The following is a 17,591-nucleotide window of genomic DNA, read 5'->3' on the forward strand; positions in this document are numbered from 1 at the left end:
CAGAAACTGCCATGTGATAAACGCATTATTTAGGTCCTGAGGATTTGGGGCAGCTTCATACTTTGCTCAGTTACAGTGGTAAATCCAGATGTTCCTGCATCATGTCAAAAAATGATGTGACTGTGTTTCAGTTCAAAGTTAAATGTACTTCAAATATCTACAGTTAGAATGTATTGTAACATCAGTGGATCTTGCATCAGTGCATCTTGCAAGCTATTTTCTGCCAGGGAATAGGTTCGTTGTTGGTCTATATGAAAACGTTGGTTGTTCTTTCTGACCAATTAGTCAGAATTAGGGTGTTAAACTTTTGCGTCTCTTTTAGTTTTTCTCAATGTGCCTAAAGAAAAACCATATTGAAAACAGTAAAAACTGTATTGTTACTGTAATCATTCACTTATCTAGGTTTATGGGGATTTTATTTGAATATTTCATTAGCATGCTTAACAAGAATTCAAGGAGGAGAAGTTGAAGACAGATTTCATCAGATTATCTGCCTGTAGTGCCCTAGCATCTGCATATCTCTGAATGAACGAGTCATTCACTCAGTTGCAGAAGCGACCAGATGGAGGCTATGGGATACCATTGCGGTCACTATTAATGAAAAGAGATGAAGCTGCGAATACACAAATATGTAATTGAAGTAAATAAAACTTCATATTGAATAAAACCTGAAATAAATATATGGAACAATAAATTTAAGTTTTGCAAATAAAAATAAAATCATTTAACAACTTATTGAATGTTTATGTCTCAGCTCTTTTAATTTCTATTTTTTTGTTTAAATGAAGGGGTGTGTGTTGTTGTTTTTGTGTTCATAGGATTAAAGGTTAAGTGTACAGTAACAGCTCAATGTAGCGACTTTAATGTATTGTCTCCACATACCCCTGTAGTTCAGTTGATATGAAGACGATGCCTCTGGTGTTCACCATAAATGGGGAAAGTGTATTTTTTAGCAGTTTTACCCTTCCATTTTTATGAAATATTTACATACAGAATGAGACTAATAATACAAGGGAGGATGCAAGATTGTCTAGCTGTATCTCATCGGTGGCTGTTAACGGACGCTATGCATGCACGTTTAACACTGCACAGCTTCCTTTTCAGTGCTGGTGTTGGTTAACGATGACAACATAACGTGCAAAGTCCAAAGGATTTTTTTTCCCCATAAGGTTATGATAACATTTGGTTAATACATTTGAATGAAAGAATTGGTGCTAAATTAAGGGTTCTATTATTTTGTATGATGGATATTTTTACATATACGTATATAATCTATATATATATATATATATATATAGATTATATAAGTAGAACAACCTTTATTCTCGCCATATTTAAAAACGACTTTAATATCGTAATTAATTGTAATTAATATAACTTATGTATTAATATAACGTAATTAATATATATATATATATATTTATTTGTTCATTGTGTTGTGTTGTGTTCAATGTGTTCATTAATTTTTTTGTATTATTATTTTTTTTTTTAAACTAAATTGATTCCAAATGCGTTCCATAGATGGTGAGTCGACGATTGAGCAGTCTGGTCCCGACTTGTTTTCCCTCTGTTGTGTAACATGGCTATCCACGTGAACCACCAGCAAGCACATGACAAGGGTAGTCTTCGACACGCCCATTACTTTGCATTCCGTCCAATCGAGTCATAGATGCTAATTTAGTCCGTCCAATCATCATAGAATAGGCGGGGTTTTTCTGCGCCGGGCTCACGTTGCACAAATCTGTCAAGCAGTTAGGTATGGATGACGTTCTAGCTGCGTGACTGAAAAAATAACTAAAAATAACATATATTATTCCAGCCGGACAATCACTTTTGTGGACTGTTGACATTTGGATAAAAAAACTAAAACCTGCTTGGATTGGAAAAGGTAAATATTTCATCATAAGATAAAAGATTTGAAGTGTCGTTCGCGAGTTAGCTAACTGGAGAAGCCAGCTAGCTACCTCACCCGCAGCCCCAGCCAGAGTGAACACTCGATGTAAACAAATGAAATGTAATTGTTGTTTTGGTTGTTGAAAGCCTAAAATGAATTTGGGAGTATTCAATAGGCATTTTTAATTGGATATTTAACTTGAAAGTCTGACACAGGTGTCCGTTGTGTCTATTGCTAATATGTTAGCTAAATAACATGTCTGCCGGAGACTACAGCTAACAAGGTAAGCTGAGTTGGTTAGCGTATCAGTAACATGGTATAGCTGATGCTTGCCTGCAATCCTAAAAATTCATCACTAAAGTGCCGTCAACATATGCTGTAGCTAGCAATGGGTCTGTTTATGTTAGTTGAGGTTACACCACAGTATTTGAATAATTTGTTTATTTAACTGGCCCTGACCTTAAAGTTGTCAGAATTTCAAATTTACATTATAGTGTAGCACTGTTGTTTCAATTTAAACTGGACAGATGTGTGCCATCTTACATAACATAAAATGAATGATGAACGTGATTTACGTTGTTCAGGTGGATTAGCAGCTGCCTCCCTGTACGTCTTCAAAAGAGGCGTGCTGTGGTTACTGAGTTTTGAGGCCAGTGGGTTCATTACGGGAGGGAGTAGTGAACCCTCATTTGAGTGTCACGGTTGTAATGTGGAGTTGTGGTTCATAAGCTGTTGGAGAAATGTGTTCAAGTTTTCTTGTGAAATGAAAGCAGAATGCATATACATGGGGGATTCATCTCTGTTTGCTTGATTTGGCTGTACCTTAAATTCATGGTCATAGTCAGAAGTCAGTAAACTCATTATAATCTTAATCTTAAAAGGTATTTTTCTTCGAGAAATCACTGATAACTTCAGGGTGTAAGTAGGCCTCTTTATATGTAGCTTGTTAATGACTGTATGTTATGTAATATTCTGATTTCATAGCCAAATGTTGTGTCTGTGGATAGGCGGATCCTCTCAGGACTTTACTTCAGCATAAGCAGAAATGCTGCATGCTTTACTGTAATCAAATGTATGGCTCAACTAGGTCTCAATCCAGCAGAAATAGTTCTAATCATAAGTATAGTGTGTTTCTTTTTAGGAAACCATGTGTAGCGTGTGTTTATTTCCTTATTTTGTGATATTGCTTACGTTTGTAACGCTATGATCTGTAGCGATCCTGGAAAATAGATCTATGTTACTGTCGATTGTGTTCAATCACCTCAGAAAGGCATATTTGATTTCTGGCAGATGATTCATGGCTGCGTTGATTTATTTATTTTTTGTCAGACTTTTACCCCTTTGTGCATTTTCAAGCCATTTTCACTTTTTTAGCTTACAAACTGGTGTTTCTACTATTTTATCCATGGTTTTTATATAATTTAGAGCTAACTACAGAATGAAAACACCTCTCTGTATGCTGCATTATTCTTTAGCAGCATTCAGTTAGGTCCCCAGCCTCAACCCATGGTAGTGTCCCCGAGCAAGACACACAGGCTGATGTTAGGTCTGCACCTTGCATTGTCACTTCAAATCTGATGATAGGTGTGTTTTGACTTGGTGAATAAGAATAACACTGTAAAGAACTTTGTAGAAGCATAAGGTCAAAAAGTGCTATATAATTACAGACCAATTTCAAACTACAGCCATGAAAATGGCAATACAATAGATTAATTTCCTCTTAAAAACCTCTTCAAAATGGTTTCAATAGAAATGGAACACTGTGAGCTTGCTCATTTCGAATGCATTAGTTACAACTAAGTGTATCAAATTAGTTAGCGGGAGTAGGATTCTGCAGTAGTGTGGTAAGTGCACCTAACCTTTTCAGAACTGCTTTGAACAAAAGTTCAACCTCAAACTGTTTCCGTATGAGAAGCAGGGGAGAAAAGTACAGAGTGGACACCTGTTTGTGGGCTGTGTAGTTAAGACAAAGTCAAAGCATACAAGTTCACAACAATATTTGTCTGTTCTGTCGTGGTGAAAGGCTAAAATATCGAGTAATTGCTCATTTATACACACTGAATTGGAACACACAGTTATGTAACTCTGCAGCGACGACCTGATGAGTGATGCAGAATATATTCGCTGGTTCCTGGGGGTTTTTTTTGCCTCTCGCTGTGTTTTTGTTGTCAGTGTCCTCACTCACTGCCAGGTGTATGTGGTGATTGCAGCTGCAGTTTGGGTCAGCTTATTACTTGTGTTAAGGTCACCGAGAGAAGAGTGCAAAAAGACTGACAGCAAACCTATTATTTTAGCTTCCTGCAGACGCAACCTTTGAGTCTGGTTTAAAGCCACTTTTGGAGGGCTTACAAACATTTTAAAATGTGAGCCACTCGTAATTTTTCATATGTTAGAGGCATTATGCAGCTAATTATCACATTATCAATGTTTTATTCATGGCGTGTAATGATGGGATGTCGGAGTTGCCCCGTGGTCTCTGAGGTATTGATGGATGAATTGTACCTATACGTGTAAATGGTTGATGAATGGTGAGTGAGTCAGACAGCAGTGAGTCCGTCCGATAATCAGACAGACCAGGATTATATAAGAAGGCAGATTGTGTTTATTCACATTTGCACAATTAAAACCGATGTCCTGTTACGCAGAACATTTTATTTGTTTATATTTTGTAACAGTTCTCAAACGCATCACGTTTCAGACAACGAAATGAAAGTTTTCTGTGCCCGGCAGAGCATAAAAGCACAGGTGTAAGGAACAACAGTAATGATGGCACTGCTTCATTAAGCCCTGTCTGGTGGGGCTTTAAATGCAATTCTTCAATAGTTATTGAGTACTCCTGTGCTTTTTCTGCATTCAGTATGTCTTTAGAAAGACAACTTCCTGTTTCTTTTGGAGACAAATTCAACAGACAGACTGATTGAGGTCAGACTGCATCATTTAAACACAACAAGTTTGGACCAAGTGTTGCGCAGCATCAGACAGAACTCAAATGAATGTCTACATAAAAGCAAATGATATGTTTCGATATAAAAGCACAGTCCTGAAAGCCCTTCTGAGCCTTGAAGCTACTCAAAGCCGCCGCTAAAGGGAGGGTGCAAAGTCAGGGTCGTACAGGGGCTCGTTCAAACAGCTGTCGTCCGTGAAGTATATTTAACAAATCCAAACATTTTCGCTACTGTGTTTCTGGACAGGAAAAACATACTACATCCACTGATCCAAGATTGCTCATAAGCCAGAAACATGTCAGGGACCCTAACTAAACCAGAATACAGCAGCAGTTATCTGAAAAACTTTAATTCACATTCAGGTCTGGACTTTTGGTGGGCTATTGCAACCTCTTGGTTTTATTTCTTCTTCAGCCTTTCTTGTTGTGGATTTGCCGCTGTGCCTGGGATCATTTGCCATAATTACAGTCTGACCACTATAACCTCAAGACAGGGTGAGCGTGTAGCCAGGCGTCAAAGCTCCCAGCCGAATATTTCTTTGCATTTCACCTGTGCTGCCGCTGGTTCAGGAGAAGTTCACTCACAGTATATTGTGTCATATATGTTACGCAACCAGCTCTGGAGCAGTTCCAGAATTGAAACGCACAAAAGCAGTAAATAGTTGTGTAATCGGAAAAGGTGTGTACTAAGAGTGCTAATCAGGCCAGAAAGAGAAAGTACTCAGTCAGACATGTTTAATGGCCCATCACAGCAAACGACGTGTGTGGCTAATCGCATAAAGTGCCAGTCTCAGCAGAAGAAGACCGAAATGAATCGGTCACATACAAATATCAAATTGCCAAAAACAAACAAAAAGGTGAGCAAAGTAAACAATAATATGCATGGTTTTGTTCAGGTGACACACACAAGTTCAGCCATACCAATAATTGTAAAGTTGGAGCTATTCAAATCCGGCCTTTTTAGATAGATTATTGTGAACATGAAGCCTACCGCACAGCCAAAAGAACGATGTGCTGCTGATTGAAATACAATGGAGACATAATAATAGACATGTCAGAATTCTGGAGCCCAATAACTATAAATAAGTTCTCAACCACTCAACACACAGAGACATCTGTCTGTGACCCCTTATCAAGCTTTGGTTGGAACAAACTGGCTCCTGCTAATTGCAGCTTTAATTTTTTATTTCCTATTTGAATTCTTTCTTCAAAAATGATCTTCCAGATGAATAATTTGGGTAGCAAGCAAACAAAAAATGGCCCCCGACATCATAATGCACTTAATGCTGTCAGACAGATGGCACATTCAAAAGCGTTCAAACTTCCCACGTCCGAGGTTCAGTGAAGGTGGCATGAGCTGATGTTGGGTGGAGATAAAGATAAGACAGGTGGGTAATTCCACACTGAGCTGGGTCTGTGAGGTAACGGCACCCTGCATATCTGAAGGAGATATTTCCGGTCCTGAAATGTTTGAAGCAAAGTGATAGGGTTGCTCTCTTTCAGTTAATCAATTATTTTTGATGAAAATGTTCTGTTAAAGTCTTTTTAGATATCAGATCTTTTATTGATCTTTTAATGCAGCCCCACTTCCGATATGTTCATTGGCAGAGAGATCTACAGCTGACAAATTAACCTAAAAATGAGCTGGTTGGTCTCAACAAGCCGTCAGTTCTTCTATGCTGTAAATCAGTCTTGCAAACTTTGTTCTGATGCTATTTCTTGGTATCTGCTTTTATTTCCCTCTACCACGCAGTGCTCAAGACGGATCATTGCATCCCAGATTCAGCACTGAGTGAATGTTCATTTATTGTCACCATATGGAAACCATTCCCTTTGCTGAACTTATGAAGACCCAAACTTGCAACTTTAACTGGACACAATGCTATTAATGTGTGACCAAAGTCCAGTGATGCCAGGAGGTGGCAGTGGTCCTAATGGGGCAGATCCAGCATTGCCGTCACCCACAGCAGAAGGTGAAGGGGAAGAGGGGGTGTTGTCAGGCCACCAGGATGGACATCAACAGTCTGAGTGTCTCGGGGGAGAAGAGAGCGGAACTTCAGGAGCAGAAGTGGGGCAAGACTATGAGGAGATGACCAGCGGCTCTCATGATCTTTCTTCCTCTGCTAATCATAGCCCCGGGAGCATCATAGGATCCACCTCAACTTCTACCAAGAGGTACTTGACCTGAGCTTTGGCTTTGTATAAACATCAGACCTGTTACACGGGCTGTTTTCAGAATCACCCAGAACATAACACAGCTCTGTGCTGAATAGAAACTTTAAGGTTAAAGGGAAATGCGAAAGCAGTTATCTACAATGTTGATCTGTGTTATTTTTTCTGCTATAGCCTCTGCTTTTTATCTGCTTTTTGATAATAAACCCAGCAAAGTAAGATCTTAGAACATGATAGTTTTCTCTAAAAATATATCCTATGGAGCGGTCACTTTAACCAGATTGCTGTTTATTTAGTAATCAGCGTGTCTGTTGTTGCTTTTCTTGCATTGCGGCACAAAGTGGAGTGGGTCAAAGTTGAACAAGGCAGTGGATCATTAAGCCACAACGAACATTAAATATTTATATTATGAACTTTATCTTTCATCATTTTAAGTAAATGCAGCCGTGTTTGTGGACCACAGTGCTCATTAATACTTAAAGCAGATGATGCTGGAAATCTCAAATCACTTATACGCATAAAGGAACATTTTTAAAAATAGTCCCTTTCACTACAGCGCGACCATCCGAGATGGCGGTATGATGACAAAATGTCTAACGATGCAGTAAAGCAGTATATTAAGTCACACTGACATAATGTGCTTAAAGCAGCATGCACTGAAACTAGGGAGAACCTTTGAGACCTGGCAACCCAATCTACTGTGTTTTGTGTCTTTTCAGTGTCAGATATAATAACCCTTTTTTTTCCCTCCGGCGTCTGTTATTGTGTCTTTAGCAGTGAACATGTAGATGGTGGCAGAGGGCAGACCCACAGAGAGGTGATAGTCACAGTGGCTGAGATGAAAAAGAGGCTCCCCTCAGACAAACGGAGCCGCAGCAAAGCCAGCACTGTGGAGGCCTTGCATTATGCCCTCAACTGTGTCAAGCAGGTGCAAGGTAATCTGGCTGACCAAACAACACTTAGTTGTTGAGACTAGAGTTGTCTTTGAGCCCAAATAAGATTCTGTATTTTTTTTTGTCTGAGCTGCATCTGTGTTTTCATTTGTAGCCAACAGTGAATACTATAAACTGCTAATGCGAAATGGGCAGGATGAGAAGAGAGATGCCACTGTTTGCACTCTTGAAGAGCTGGAGAGGGTCACCTCTGAGCACACTCTTAAAAATACGGTATGAACAGACACACACACACACACACACACACACACTTACATGTTCACAGGAACCGGAGCCATTAACATGTCGCTTTCTTAACCCTGCACATGCACATTCACCTACTGAGTATTCATTGCGTTTAAAGGTGATTCCGTAGTGTTTGTTGGCAGTCTTCAAACGCGCACACAAGTGCATTTATTTGTGCCTCAAGCTCCTGAGCAGGTGGTATGAGTGTGTGTGTGTCTTTACTGCTTTTGTATGTGTCTGTGACTTGGCTCGCCTGTGTGAGCATCTCTCTACATGTGCGTGCGTACGTCTTTCTGTGTCTTGGCGTAGGATTCCTTCGTGGTGGTTTTCTCGCTGTCAAGCGGCCGTGTGCTGTACGCATCGGAGCAGGCTCCCAGCATCATGAGCTGCAAGAGGAAGTTTCTGGAGTCTGCAAAGTTTGTGGAGCTTCTCTTTCACCAAGATGTTAATGTCTTTTACTCACACACGGCACAACCGCATTTGCCGCCATGGAGCAACTCACACAAAGGTATGATTTCAGTATGTTTTTGCATGCAGTTTTGCTTCACCTTCAGTTTTAGTTTCAGCATATGTTTGGCAGCCGTTGCTTTTTTTTTTGATCAGTGTGCGTATTCATTGAGGCCAAAAGAAAGACATTTGGACAACACTGAAAATAATAATTAATAAATTCCTTCCAGACAGATTTAATACCCTTTAAAAAGATGCATTGTTTTGGTGATTACAGGCACAGTTTATTTCAAATGGTTCATGGGATAGAAAAAATAAATAAAAAATCAATGGAGACAAGGAAGACACAAGAAAAATTAACCACAAGTTACTTGGAGCCATTATCTTCCAACACCATCATATTTTAGAAGTTCAACTTACCTGAAGTGCCTAGAGTGCGTCAAGTGTTCAGAGGATGGGAGATTTTCCAAAGATTTAATAGATGGAACTGAATGCTGCACTCATCTAATCGACAAAGTTCATGACAGTGCCAGATGACATTCTTGAGAATAACCCAGCGGTCAAGAGGGAGCATAAGCCTAAATGGCTGAGTTCAGATGACAGGGTGCAGACACTGCAGGGACTCGCCGTGACGTTATGGACCATCTGTGAGGTGTATAAGGGGCTGCGTTTTTCTTATGTTGGAAAGTGGAAAGCAACATGATCGAGAGGCAGATGTAACAGGGTCAGAGAAGAACAGCTCGTCATCAATCATGATATCCAAGTTTTTCTTTTTAAAAAGCTTTGTTTATGAGATAGTTAAAGAAGTGATATTTATGTTGATTTTGTGTTGTGTGGAATGTCTGCACTGGGATGGCCAACGGTGCCAGTAGTTGTCAGTGAGATTCATCCTTTCAGCTGGTTTTGTCAGAGACAAGCTCAGAATCATTCTGACATCTTTGGGGTCATCTGATATAAATAATAAGTGCAGCAGCGCATTACTGCAATGCAGATGATCGTTGCAGTGATACGAGATGCTACGCGAGAGGATGACTTTGCCTGAGGCATGGGTTAAAGAGAAGGGGTCCCAGTACAGAGCCTCGGGGCTCCCCTGTAGAGGGGTGATTTTGATAACAAATCCCAGCAGATTGGATTTAAATGAGGCAGCTCAGAATAATTCCAAATCTTATTTTCCTCCGAGGTAGATAGAATATACGGTCATAATGATGTTACACTTAATTTCTTTGTTTTTATTATGTATAATCAAATGCCAATACAGTTGTATACAATTTGTATTTGACTGAACAGCTTCTTTTACACCAAATTGTTTGTCTAAATTTGAATTAGTTTATACATTAATGTATCAAGAAGATAAATCACCTATTTCTGCTCTCTCTTTTGATAGCTGGAGTTCTGTTCGATAGTGCCCAGGTCAAGTCCTTCTTCTGCAGAATCAGGTCAGTATTTTGCATAATTATTATAGCTAAAATTAAAAACAAAATGGCCCACATGTGCTGTAAATAAGTAACTAAGTCGGCATATGTGAAACAGAAGGCTCATAGTTTCTGGAACAAAGAGATTGTGTAGTTCAGCATATTTTTAAACTTTTGAAAACAATATGCAGATTTTTCCAGCTTGGGTAGTAACTGAAATGAAAATGTTTCAGGGGCGGGAAGGATCGTGAGGGGGAGATGCGATACAATCCGTTTCGAGTCACGCCTTACTTGCTGAGGGTTCAGGGGACTGGGAGCAGTGATGAGGATGAGGAGCCATGCTGCCTGGCACTGGCTGAACGCATCATCTCTGGATATGAAGGTAAAAAAAATTAAGACCACAAACTGCACACAACACAAGCCGCTTTATCCAGTAAATGGTAATAGGATACACAACTTTTTGGTATTTTGTAATATTAATATGAATGCATTTGTCGATATGCGGAGGCATTGAGTCAAAAGTGCTGCATTGTTCTTATTCTTGCTTCTTTCTGCAGCTCCTCGGATCCCTATGGACAAGCGCATTTTCACTACAACACACTCCCCCGGCTGTGTGTTCTTGGAAGTTGATGACAGGTCAGTAACACTCAGAAACACAAGCGCAGTCCGAGTTTAAATAATGCTTTGATGAAACATGACTGTGTTCTCACAAAACTAATCCGTTTATGCCCATCTACAGAGCTGTGCCTTTGCTAGGATACCTTCCTCAGGACCTGATTGGCACATCATTGCTGACCTGCATTCACCCAGAAGACCGTCCCCTCATGCTGTCTATGCACAGGAAAGGTGAGTTTTCTAGGAATTTGAATACATGCAGAATGTGGTTTTACGCATTGTACTGTTCAATTAAAATCCAGTTTGAATTATTTACACGGGTGTCCCAACTCTTTTATATTATTATGTGATATAACAGACACCAGACCTATTGAAACAATCAATGAAATAAGCTTCGACAGGCAGGTGTTTTTAATGTTTTATCCCTTCGTGCTTTCCATAGTATTGAAGTATGCCGGCCAGTCTCCATTTGAGCACTCCCCGGTGCGTCTGTGCTGCCAAAATGGAGACTATATCACCTTGGACACCAGCTGGTCAAGCTTTATTAACCCATGGAGTCGTAAGGTGGCTTTCATCATCGGGCGGCACAAAGTCAGGACGTAAGTGGCAAAAGCGTAACATCATAAAGACAAATCAGGGCATTAAGTTTCTCCCCTGTTTTCTTTAAGGGTGGTGAACGCTGTCATTTCCAAGAGAAGTTATTCAAATGAATGATCTGATAATAAAGATCACTGTGCTGTTGTTTTTTTTTTCTGTAGGAGTCCTCTGAATGAGGATGTGTTTGCTGCCCGGACGAAGGAAGATGTTCCGGTCACTCATGAGGAAATAAAAGATCTCCAAGCAAAGATCTATAAGCTTTTCCTGCAGGTGATTATTTCAGTTGACAAAAGATGTGCAAAACTATTTACCGCCACAGTTAAAAATGAAAGCAGGGAAAGCCCTTCACTTATGCATCGCTTAAATGCTATATGCAGCTGTCCAAATATGTAAAAACAATCTTTCAACCAACATAAAATCTTTTTTTTCCTTTTTGTACGTAATTGTTGACACATTTTGTTGATTGTGTCTCTTTTCCACAGCCGGTCCACAACAATGGCTCCAGTGGTTATGGTAGTCTGGGAAGTAACGGCTCTCATGAGCACTACATCAGCATTGCTTCCTCAAGTGACAGCAATGGCAACGTGTGGGAGGATCCGCATCGAGAGCCGGTGAGACGTCACAGGAGAACCACCGCTCAGATGTATATCTTCTACCCCACTGTTAAAGTTCTTAATCTTATACATCGTGTGTGCATGCGTTTGCAGATGACCTTGCAGCAGATCTGTGCTGATGTAAACAGAGTGCAGTGTTGGGGTCAGCAGGCACATCAGGATTCCAGCCGCAAAACCGCTCCTCATGGCAAACGTGCAACAGGTGAAGCATGTTAGATAGAACACTCGCTGTGAAAACATCTGTTTTTATGTTAGCAGATATTTAATGTTTCATGTAATGACCAAAAAGGCCCTTTGTTTCTGCAGCACCTCTGCCTCCCTCAGCCACCAACCCCGAGGTCAAAGTAAACCAAGAAAGCAGGAAGCAAACGCACATTCCCTCCTATCAGCAAATCAACTGTGTGGACAATATCTTTAGGTGTGCAGTGGAAGCATCGCCACAATACTAGTCTTAGGCTTTGTGCAGCTGTCTGTCTTTGTGACTGTGTTTGTGACCGTTGTGTGTTCCAGATATTTGGAGGGCTGCGCTGGTCCAGCCCTGAAGCGAAAGAGCGAATCCCAATCCTTGGTCACCTCTTCTTCCTCATCCTCTACCTCAGAAGATGACAAGCCTGCAGGTCCGGCCAGTTCAAATGGTAAAGACACACACGTACGATGTCATACTACTTGATTAAACAAATCACTACAGCCTCTTTTAACTCTATTTCACCTCACTTTCCAGTGATTGTGTTGGACAGTGAGGTGACAGTGGGCCCTACAGCTGCCGCTGTTATCGGGGCCCCTCTAACAGACATCACTATGTCCTCTAAGGCCATGAGTGTTGTCTCGGTCACTAGCCAGTGTTCATACAGCAGCACCATCGTCCATGTGCCACAGCCTGAGTCAGGTATACAACAAACTTTCAGTTTGTTCAAATCAGTGATCAGATCATGGGAGCTGCTCAGATGGTTTTTGCATTTTTTTCTGTAGATCTCACAGTAGGCGACTATCAAATGTGAACTCGTAGAGTTCTCTGTAGAGAGGTATATTTGGTATCCTGCCAATTTTCAACATAGTTCAACATTTTCTGCAGTTTGCAAAAGCTTTGGTTACACTATTTTTTTTTCTTTAGTTTTATACAGGGAAAAGCTTAGCTGTTTATTTTACTTAATTATTATCCTCATGTTATGTTACGTCACAGAGGCCACAGCTCTGGAGGATGCCCCGATGGGCAGTGAGCCTGCTGATGCTGCCACAACCCCTGTCCGTCCAGCCCCAAGCCCTGCCACAGAAGGGCGAAGATTTTTAGGGCTCACCAAACAGGTGCTGTCAGCCCACACCCAGAAGGAAGAACAACAATATGTGGACCGGTTCCGCCATCGCATCCATCAGAGCCCTTACAGCTCCTATCTGCAGCTGGACAACAGCTCAATGGCTCACTCCCACCAACCAGGTTTGTGCATATTTGTGTAGAAAGGCATGTTTTAAATGAATACTAAATGTATTGTGCACATTATTTGGACTGACGTGTGGTCTGCATCTGTCCCTGCACAGGAGACTACCTACGTCCGGTGAATACTGAAGGTTGGAATCGCTCTCGAAGAGGAAAGCCAAGATACAGGCGACCCAAGCCCCAGGGTTCCTCAGACAGCTATGCTTCCCCAGCTGCTCCCCCCTGCCGTGTTCCTAACTCCTCCTGGCCCTCCTCGGAATCCTCGCAGCCCCAGATGGGGGCATCCCTCAGTCAAACGTCCCCACTCCAGGTGACATTCCTTCCTGTCACAGGAGCTCCTGGCATGGAGCAACCCCCCAGACCACAACAGACTCTTGGAGCAACTCCTATGATGCTGCAGCCTCCTGACCAACTCAATTACAACTTTAACATCATGCAATCTGGTCAGAGCCAGCCAGGCATGCAGTCGCTCCAGATGGAGCCCATTCAGAATCTGCAGAATATCCAGAACTTTCACAACCTGCAGCCAGTGGCTTCAACCCAGAGCTTTAACCCTTACGTGGCTCCTGTCATGGCTGTCATCCTGCCCAACTATCCAACTTTCACTCCGGGTTTCCCATCCATTTACCCGCCATCCGTTCCGTCTATTGTGCCCCAAGCACCCATCAACATGACCGGCTACGCACCAGGCAGTGCCTCCTTCCCACAGCCCCAGTTCCAGGCCCAGCCTGGCCCTCACACACAGATATCCCCTGGCCTTCTTCTCTGCTCACCACGAGCTAGCTCTTCTGTTGGGGATGAAGAGGAAGCAGCTGAGCCTCGGGCTTTATTCTCCAGCTCTCGTTCGAGTTCCCCTCTTCAACTCAACCTGCTACAAGAGGAACTTCCCAAGCTGAGTGAGGGGCAGAGCAGCACTGGACACAACCATGCTGAAAGCCTCCATGAACAACACACCAATGAGGTTAGGCTCAGATTGCCCATCATACATAGTCGGTGTATGTTAAAATACTCTATTCACTTTATAATTGGTTTAAATCGAACTTGTAAATCTTTGTCTTGGCCAGGTTGATGCCCCCTGTGATTCTGGTAATCATGATGCCCAGTCAACATCCAGTGAGTTGCTTGACTTGCTGCTACAGGAGGATGCAAGATCAGGGACTGGCTCCAATGCTTCGGGGTCCGGATCAGGAGAGTCTGGAGGTTCATTGGGGTCCGGATCTGGCTCCAATGGAACATCTACCTCACACACCGGTAATAAAGGAAAATCCACTCAACACTAGACTTAAGGTGTCCCATACAAACATCTTTCTTTGATCAGTATATTTGTGAAACAAGACTGGAGTTAATATAGTTTCTTTCATTTTGTCCCTATTCCAAGGGAGATATTTCTAATATCTGAAGGACACTCCTCTTCTATTTTTTCTCACATTGCAAAATAATAAAGCAACTGACGAATGCAACCAAGGCAGTGAAGTGAGGTTTAACAGCAAGATGAAAAGTAAGTGATGCAGAGTTGTCCCTGGTTACAGGCAGTAGCAACAGCAGCAAGTATTTTGCCAGCAATGATTCATCAGACACATCACGCAAAGCTCGCAAGAGCCAAGAGGCCCCGGAACAGCACCCACACAGCTTCAACGCTCGGGTGGAGAATTCCCTGTGGAGCATGATCCAGCACACACCTGAGAACATCATGATGACGTACCAGGTTCGCACCAGGTATGAATTCACACCTCGTGATTCTAAAAGACTAAATTAATTTAGACAAAACCTTTTGATAGATGTGGGGAAGCACCATAATGGCAGCCTTGTGTTTAGTGGGTCAGAGTATGGATGGTGTTCTATTTTCTATCCATCATTCCCACATCTGTAAACTCTTTTTCCTGTGTCCGTACTTGCTTTATCCCCAGGGACCAGAGTGAGGTGTTGGCAGAAGACAGAGAGAAGCTTCGAATGCTTCAACCCCATCAGCCCTGGTTCAGCCAGGAGCAGAGAGAGGAGCTTGCTGTGGTCCATCCTTGGATCCAGCGGCACACCATCCCACAGGAAATAGACACACGGGTACCACAGGGACCTTAAAATGGTAAATTTCCTCCTTGTGATGGCATGATTGCTCATTAAATACATTTCTGTATCTCTCAGGGTTGTGTGAGCTGCAACTCAGGGGCTGGTGTGGCCCACTCCCCTCACCCACCTGCCCCAGACAGTTCATCACCAGTGGAGAGCCCTCAGCTGGATCCCACCGGATCTTTGGTTGGCACTTAAGCGACCTCAAACACAAACAGCCACAACCCATCTCACGGTGAACCAGCCTTGTCAGTAACCCAAATAACACCCACCATTCATCTCCTCTGACCAGTCCAGAGGAGTGGATCCCTGTGCTGAGGCATTTTTGTAAAGGCAACAGAGGTGGACCAGGCCCTAAGGAGCAGTGGAGGCAAAAGACGGCCATGTTACTGACATTATTTCTTGGTGTGACTGTCTTTACTGGACCATTGATATTATACATCTATTATTTTAATGTTTATAGAGCCCTTGGAGGGATGTATGTCATATTTAAGACTTTCCAGATCCTTTGGCACTATGAGCCTTCAGTTGTCTCCTATAAATGTCCTGTAGTTGCTGCCCCACAACATGAGCACTGTGTAAACCCCCGCAGGACCTGTGCAGTTAGTGTGTGTGACTGGGTGCGTGGTGCCGGCCCGGTTTGAGTGTCAGAACACACGCAAGACTCTTCAAATAATGTGGTGGACAGATTGTACAGTCTGTGTAACACATGAACTCCTTCAGTGACATACAGTGATAATCTGCCTTGATTGATGCATGGTAGAATTCTTTTTTGGGGGGAGGGGGGGGCAGCACTAAGACAAAGACACTTTTGTTGTTTATAATGTTTAGATTCAAATCTTGTAAGTTGTTATTTGGAGTTCACTGCGCTCTTATGCCACAGTTTGGTTTCTTCTTGTCCTTTTTTTTTCTTTTTTAAAATGTTATTTCACAACAAACTGAAATCACCGCTAAAAGTCCAGCCCGTTGCTGAAAACCCCACATCCAATCCTCTCAGCACCCAGTATCTTGCTCGATCATCGCCCTGTAGTAAGTATAGCCCAAGATTTCAACAGATTTTCCCGTTTACTCACTGAATTTCTTCTCGGACCGTGTCGCTGTCTGTTTGACTGGTTGCGTGTGTATAAAGAGAGAGACGGGGGGGGGAACTGCCGAACTCACTGTCGTTCCATGAATGTCGTCGCTCTCCGTCTTGTGCTGCGGTTGAATTGCAGGTGAGCTTGGGAGTGACTGAGTGTGCAAGCTGCTTCCTTCCGATACACTTGTCTAACAGTGAAAGACAGAGCAGGTTTTCTACCGTTTTTAGATTGAAAGTATATTACAGTACTGTGTATTTTATATAAAATGTACACAAACTTCACCAAGTGTATAAAAAGCCATTTGTCTTGAATTCAGGGACTGTTTGTTTGTGACACAAAGGAATGATTAAATGACCTATGACTTAAGTTGTATGTTGTCGTAATTATCTGACAAGCACAACATCCTCGAACTGCTGAACTGAAATGAACTACCACAGACGCAATTAACACAACCACTGGTGCTACCAGCTGGGGCAGACTCAGCTCCAAAGGCTTAAACACACACACATTGTCTGCATGCAGTGGTGGGGACCAAATCACGGTATTTTTTAAAGTTTTATTACACATAGAGTGTCATAACATTTGACTTTTTATAGGTAAAACGGCAAACAACTGAACATGGTCATTCTTTTTTTATTATTATTTTTTTTTAAAAACTTTATTAGCTGTATAATGCAGCACCACAATTTGTAGTTGCATCTGGAGGATGCGTGAATGTGCTCGGCAAAGTAAGATAAAAGGCGAATCGGGTGACTAAATGACACAAAAGCCACAATAGATGCAGTGGTTCGTTCGCTAGGGGGCGCTCATGACCACCGGGAAAAACGTGGGCTGAAGCCAACAAGTCAAAACAGTTCTACCGTGAAGATCAGACGCAGCTAATGGCAGAATTACAACAGAATCAGGACAGCAAAATCATACATGAAGCCCAACACTGGCCCACAGTGTACTGTGCGTACATTCCACTATCACAACTTAATGGGATACTTGACAAGAACGGACATTCAACAGCTCGACACAGTCAGGTGTCTCTGTGAGAAAACATTTCTCCTGTGCCTAAACATTTAATGAATGATTGTCTTTACTGTGTGATATTTAGTAAGTTGTCTTGACAAATACAGGTTTCAAGATTCAGCAAAATTA

General features: G+C 42.0%; 1 protein-coding gene across 2 annotated transcripts; it reads left to right on the forward strand.

The window, feature by feature from the left end:
- The first annotated feature begins 1,747 nt into the window (after positions 1-1,747).
- per3 (period circadian clock 3) lies at positions 1,748-16,814 on the forward strand. Of its 2 annotated transcripts, none has more exons than XM_072382471.1 (22): positions 1,748-1,888; positions 6,592-7,013; positions 7,785-7,945; positions 8,058-8,176; positions 8,498-8,696; positions 10,020-10,071; positions 10,281-10,429; positions 10,605-10,683; positions 10,787-10,893; positions 11,105-11,261; positions 11,421-11,529; positions 11,742-11,870; positions 11,967-12,075; positions 12,180-12,291; positions 12,384-12,508; positions 12,595-12,759; positions 13,054-13,305; positions 13,407-14,266; positions 14,370-14,556; positions 14,835-15,021; positions 15,213-15,363; positions 15,445-16,814. In XM_072382471.1, the coding sequence occupies exons 2-22, from the start codon at positions 6,718-6,720 to the stop codon at positions 15,565-15,567; spliced, it is 3,828 nt and encodes a 1,275-aa protein (XP_072238572.1). In that variant the 5' UTR covers positions 1,748-1,888; positions 6,592-6,717; the 3' UTR covers positions 15,568-16,814. The 2 variants fall into 2 exon arrangements, with proteins under 2 accessions (XP_072238572.1, XP_072238571.1); XM_072382470.1 differs by having other exon boundaries at positions 7,788-7,945; positions 11,967-12,084.
- Positions 16,815-17,591: the final 777 nt, after the last annotated feature.

The sequence above is a fragment of the Leuresthes tenuis genome, unplaced genomic scaffold, assembly GCF_036924035.1.
Source record: "Leuresthes tenuis unplaced genomic scaffold, fLeuTen1.0.hap1 SCAF_3, whole genome shotgun sequence".
Lineage (NCBI taxonomy): Eukaryota > Metazoa > Chordata > Actinopteri > Atheriniformes > Atherinopsidae > Leuresthes > Leuresthes tenuis.

Coding starts and splice junctions, on each gene's coding strand:
- per3 (XM_072382470.1), top strand. CDS start 6,718: ATGCTATTAATGTGTGACCAAAGTCCAGTGATGCCAGGAGGTGGCAGT. Junction 10,894..11,104: donor GCTGTCTATGCACAGGAAAG/GTGAGTTTTCTA, acceptor TGCTTTCCATAG/TATTGAAGTATGCCGGCCAG. Junction 14,557..14,834: donor AACATCTACCTCACACACCG/GTAATAAAGGAA, acceptor CCCTGGTTACAG/GCAGTAGCAACAGCAGCAAG.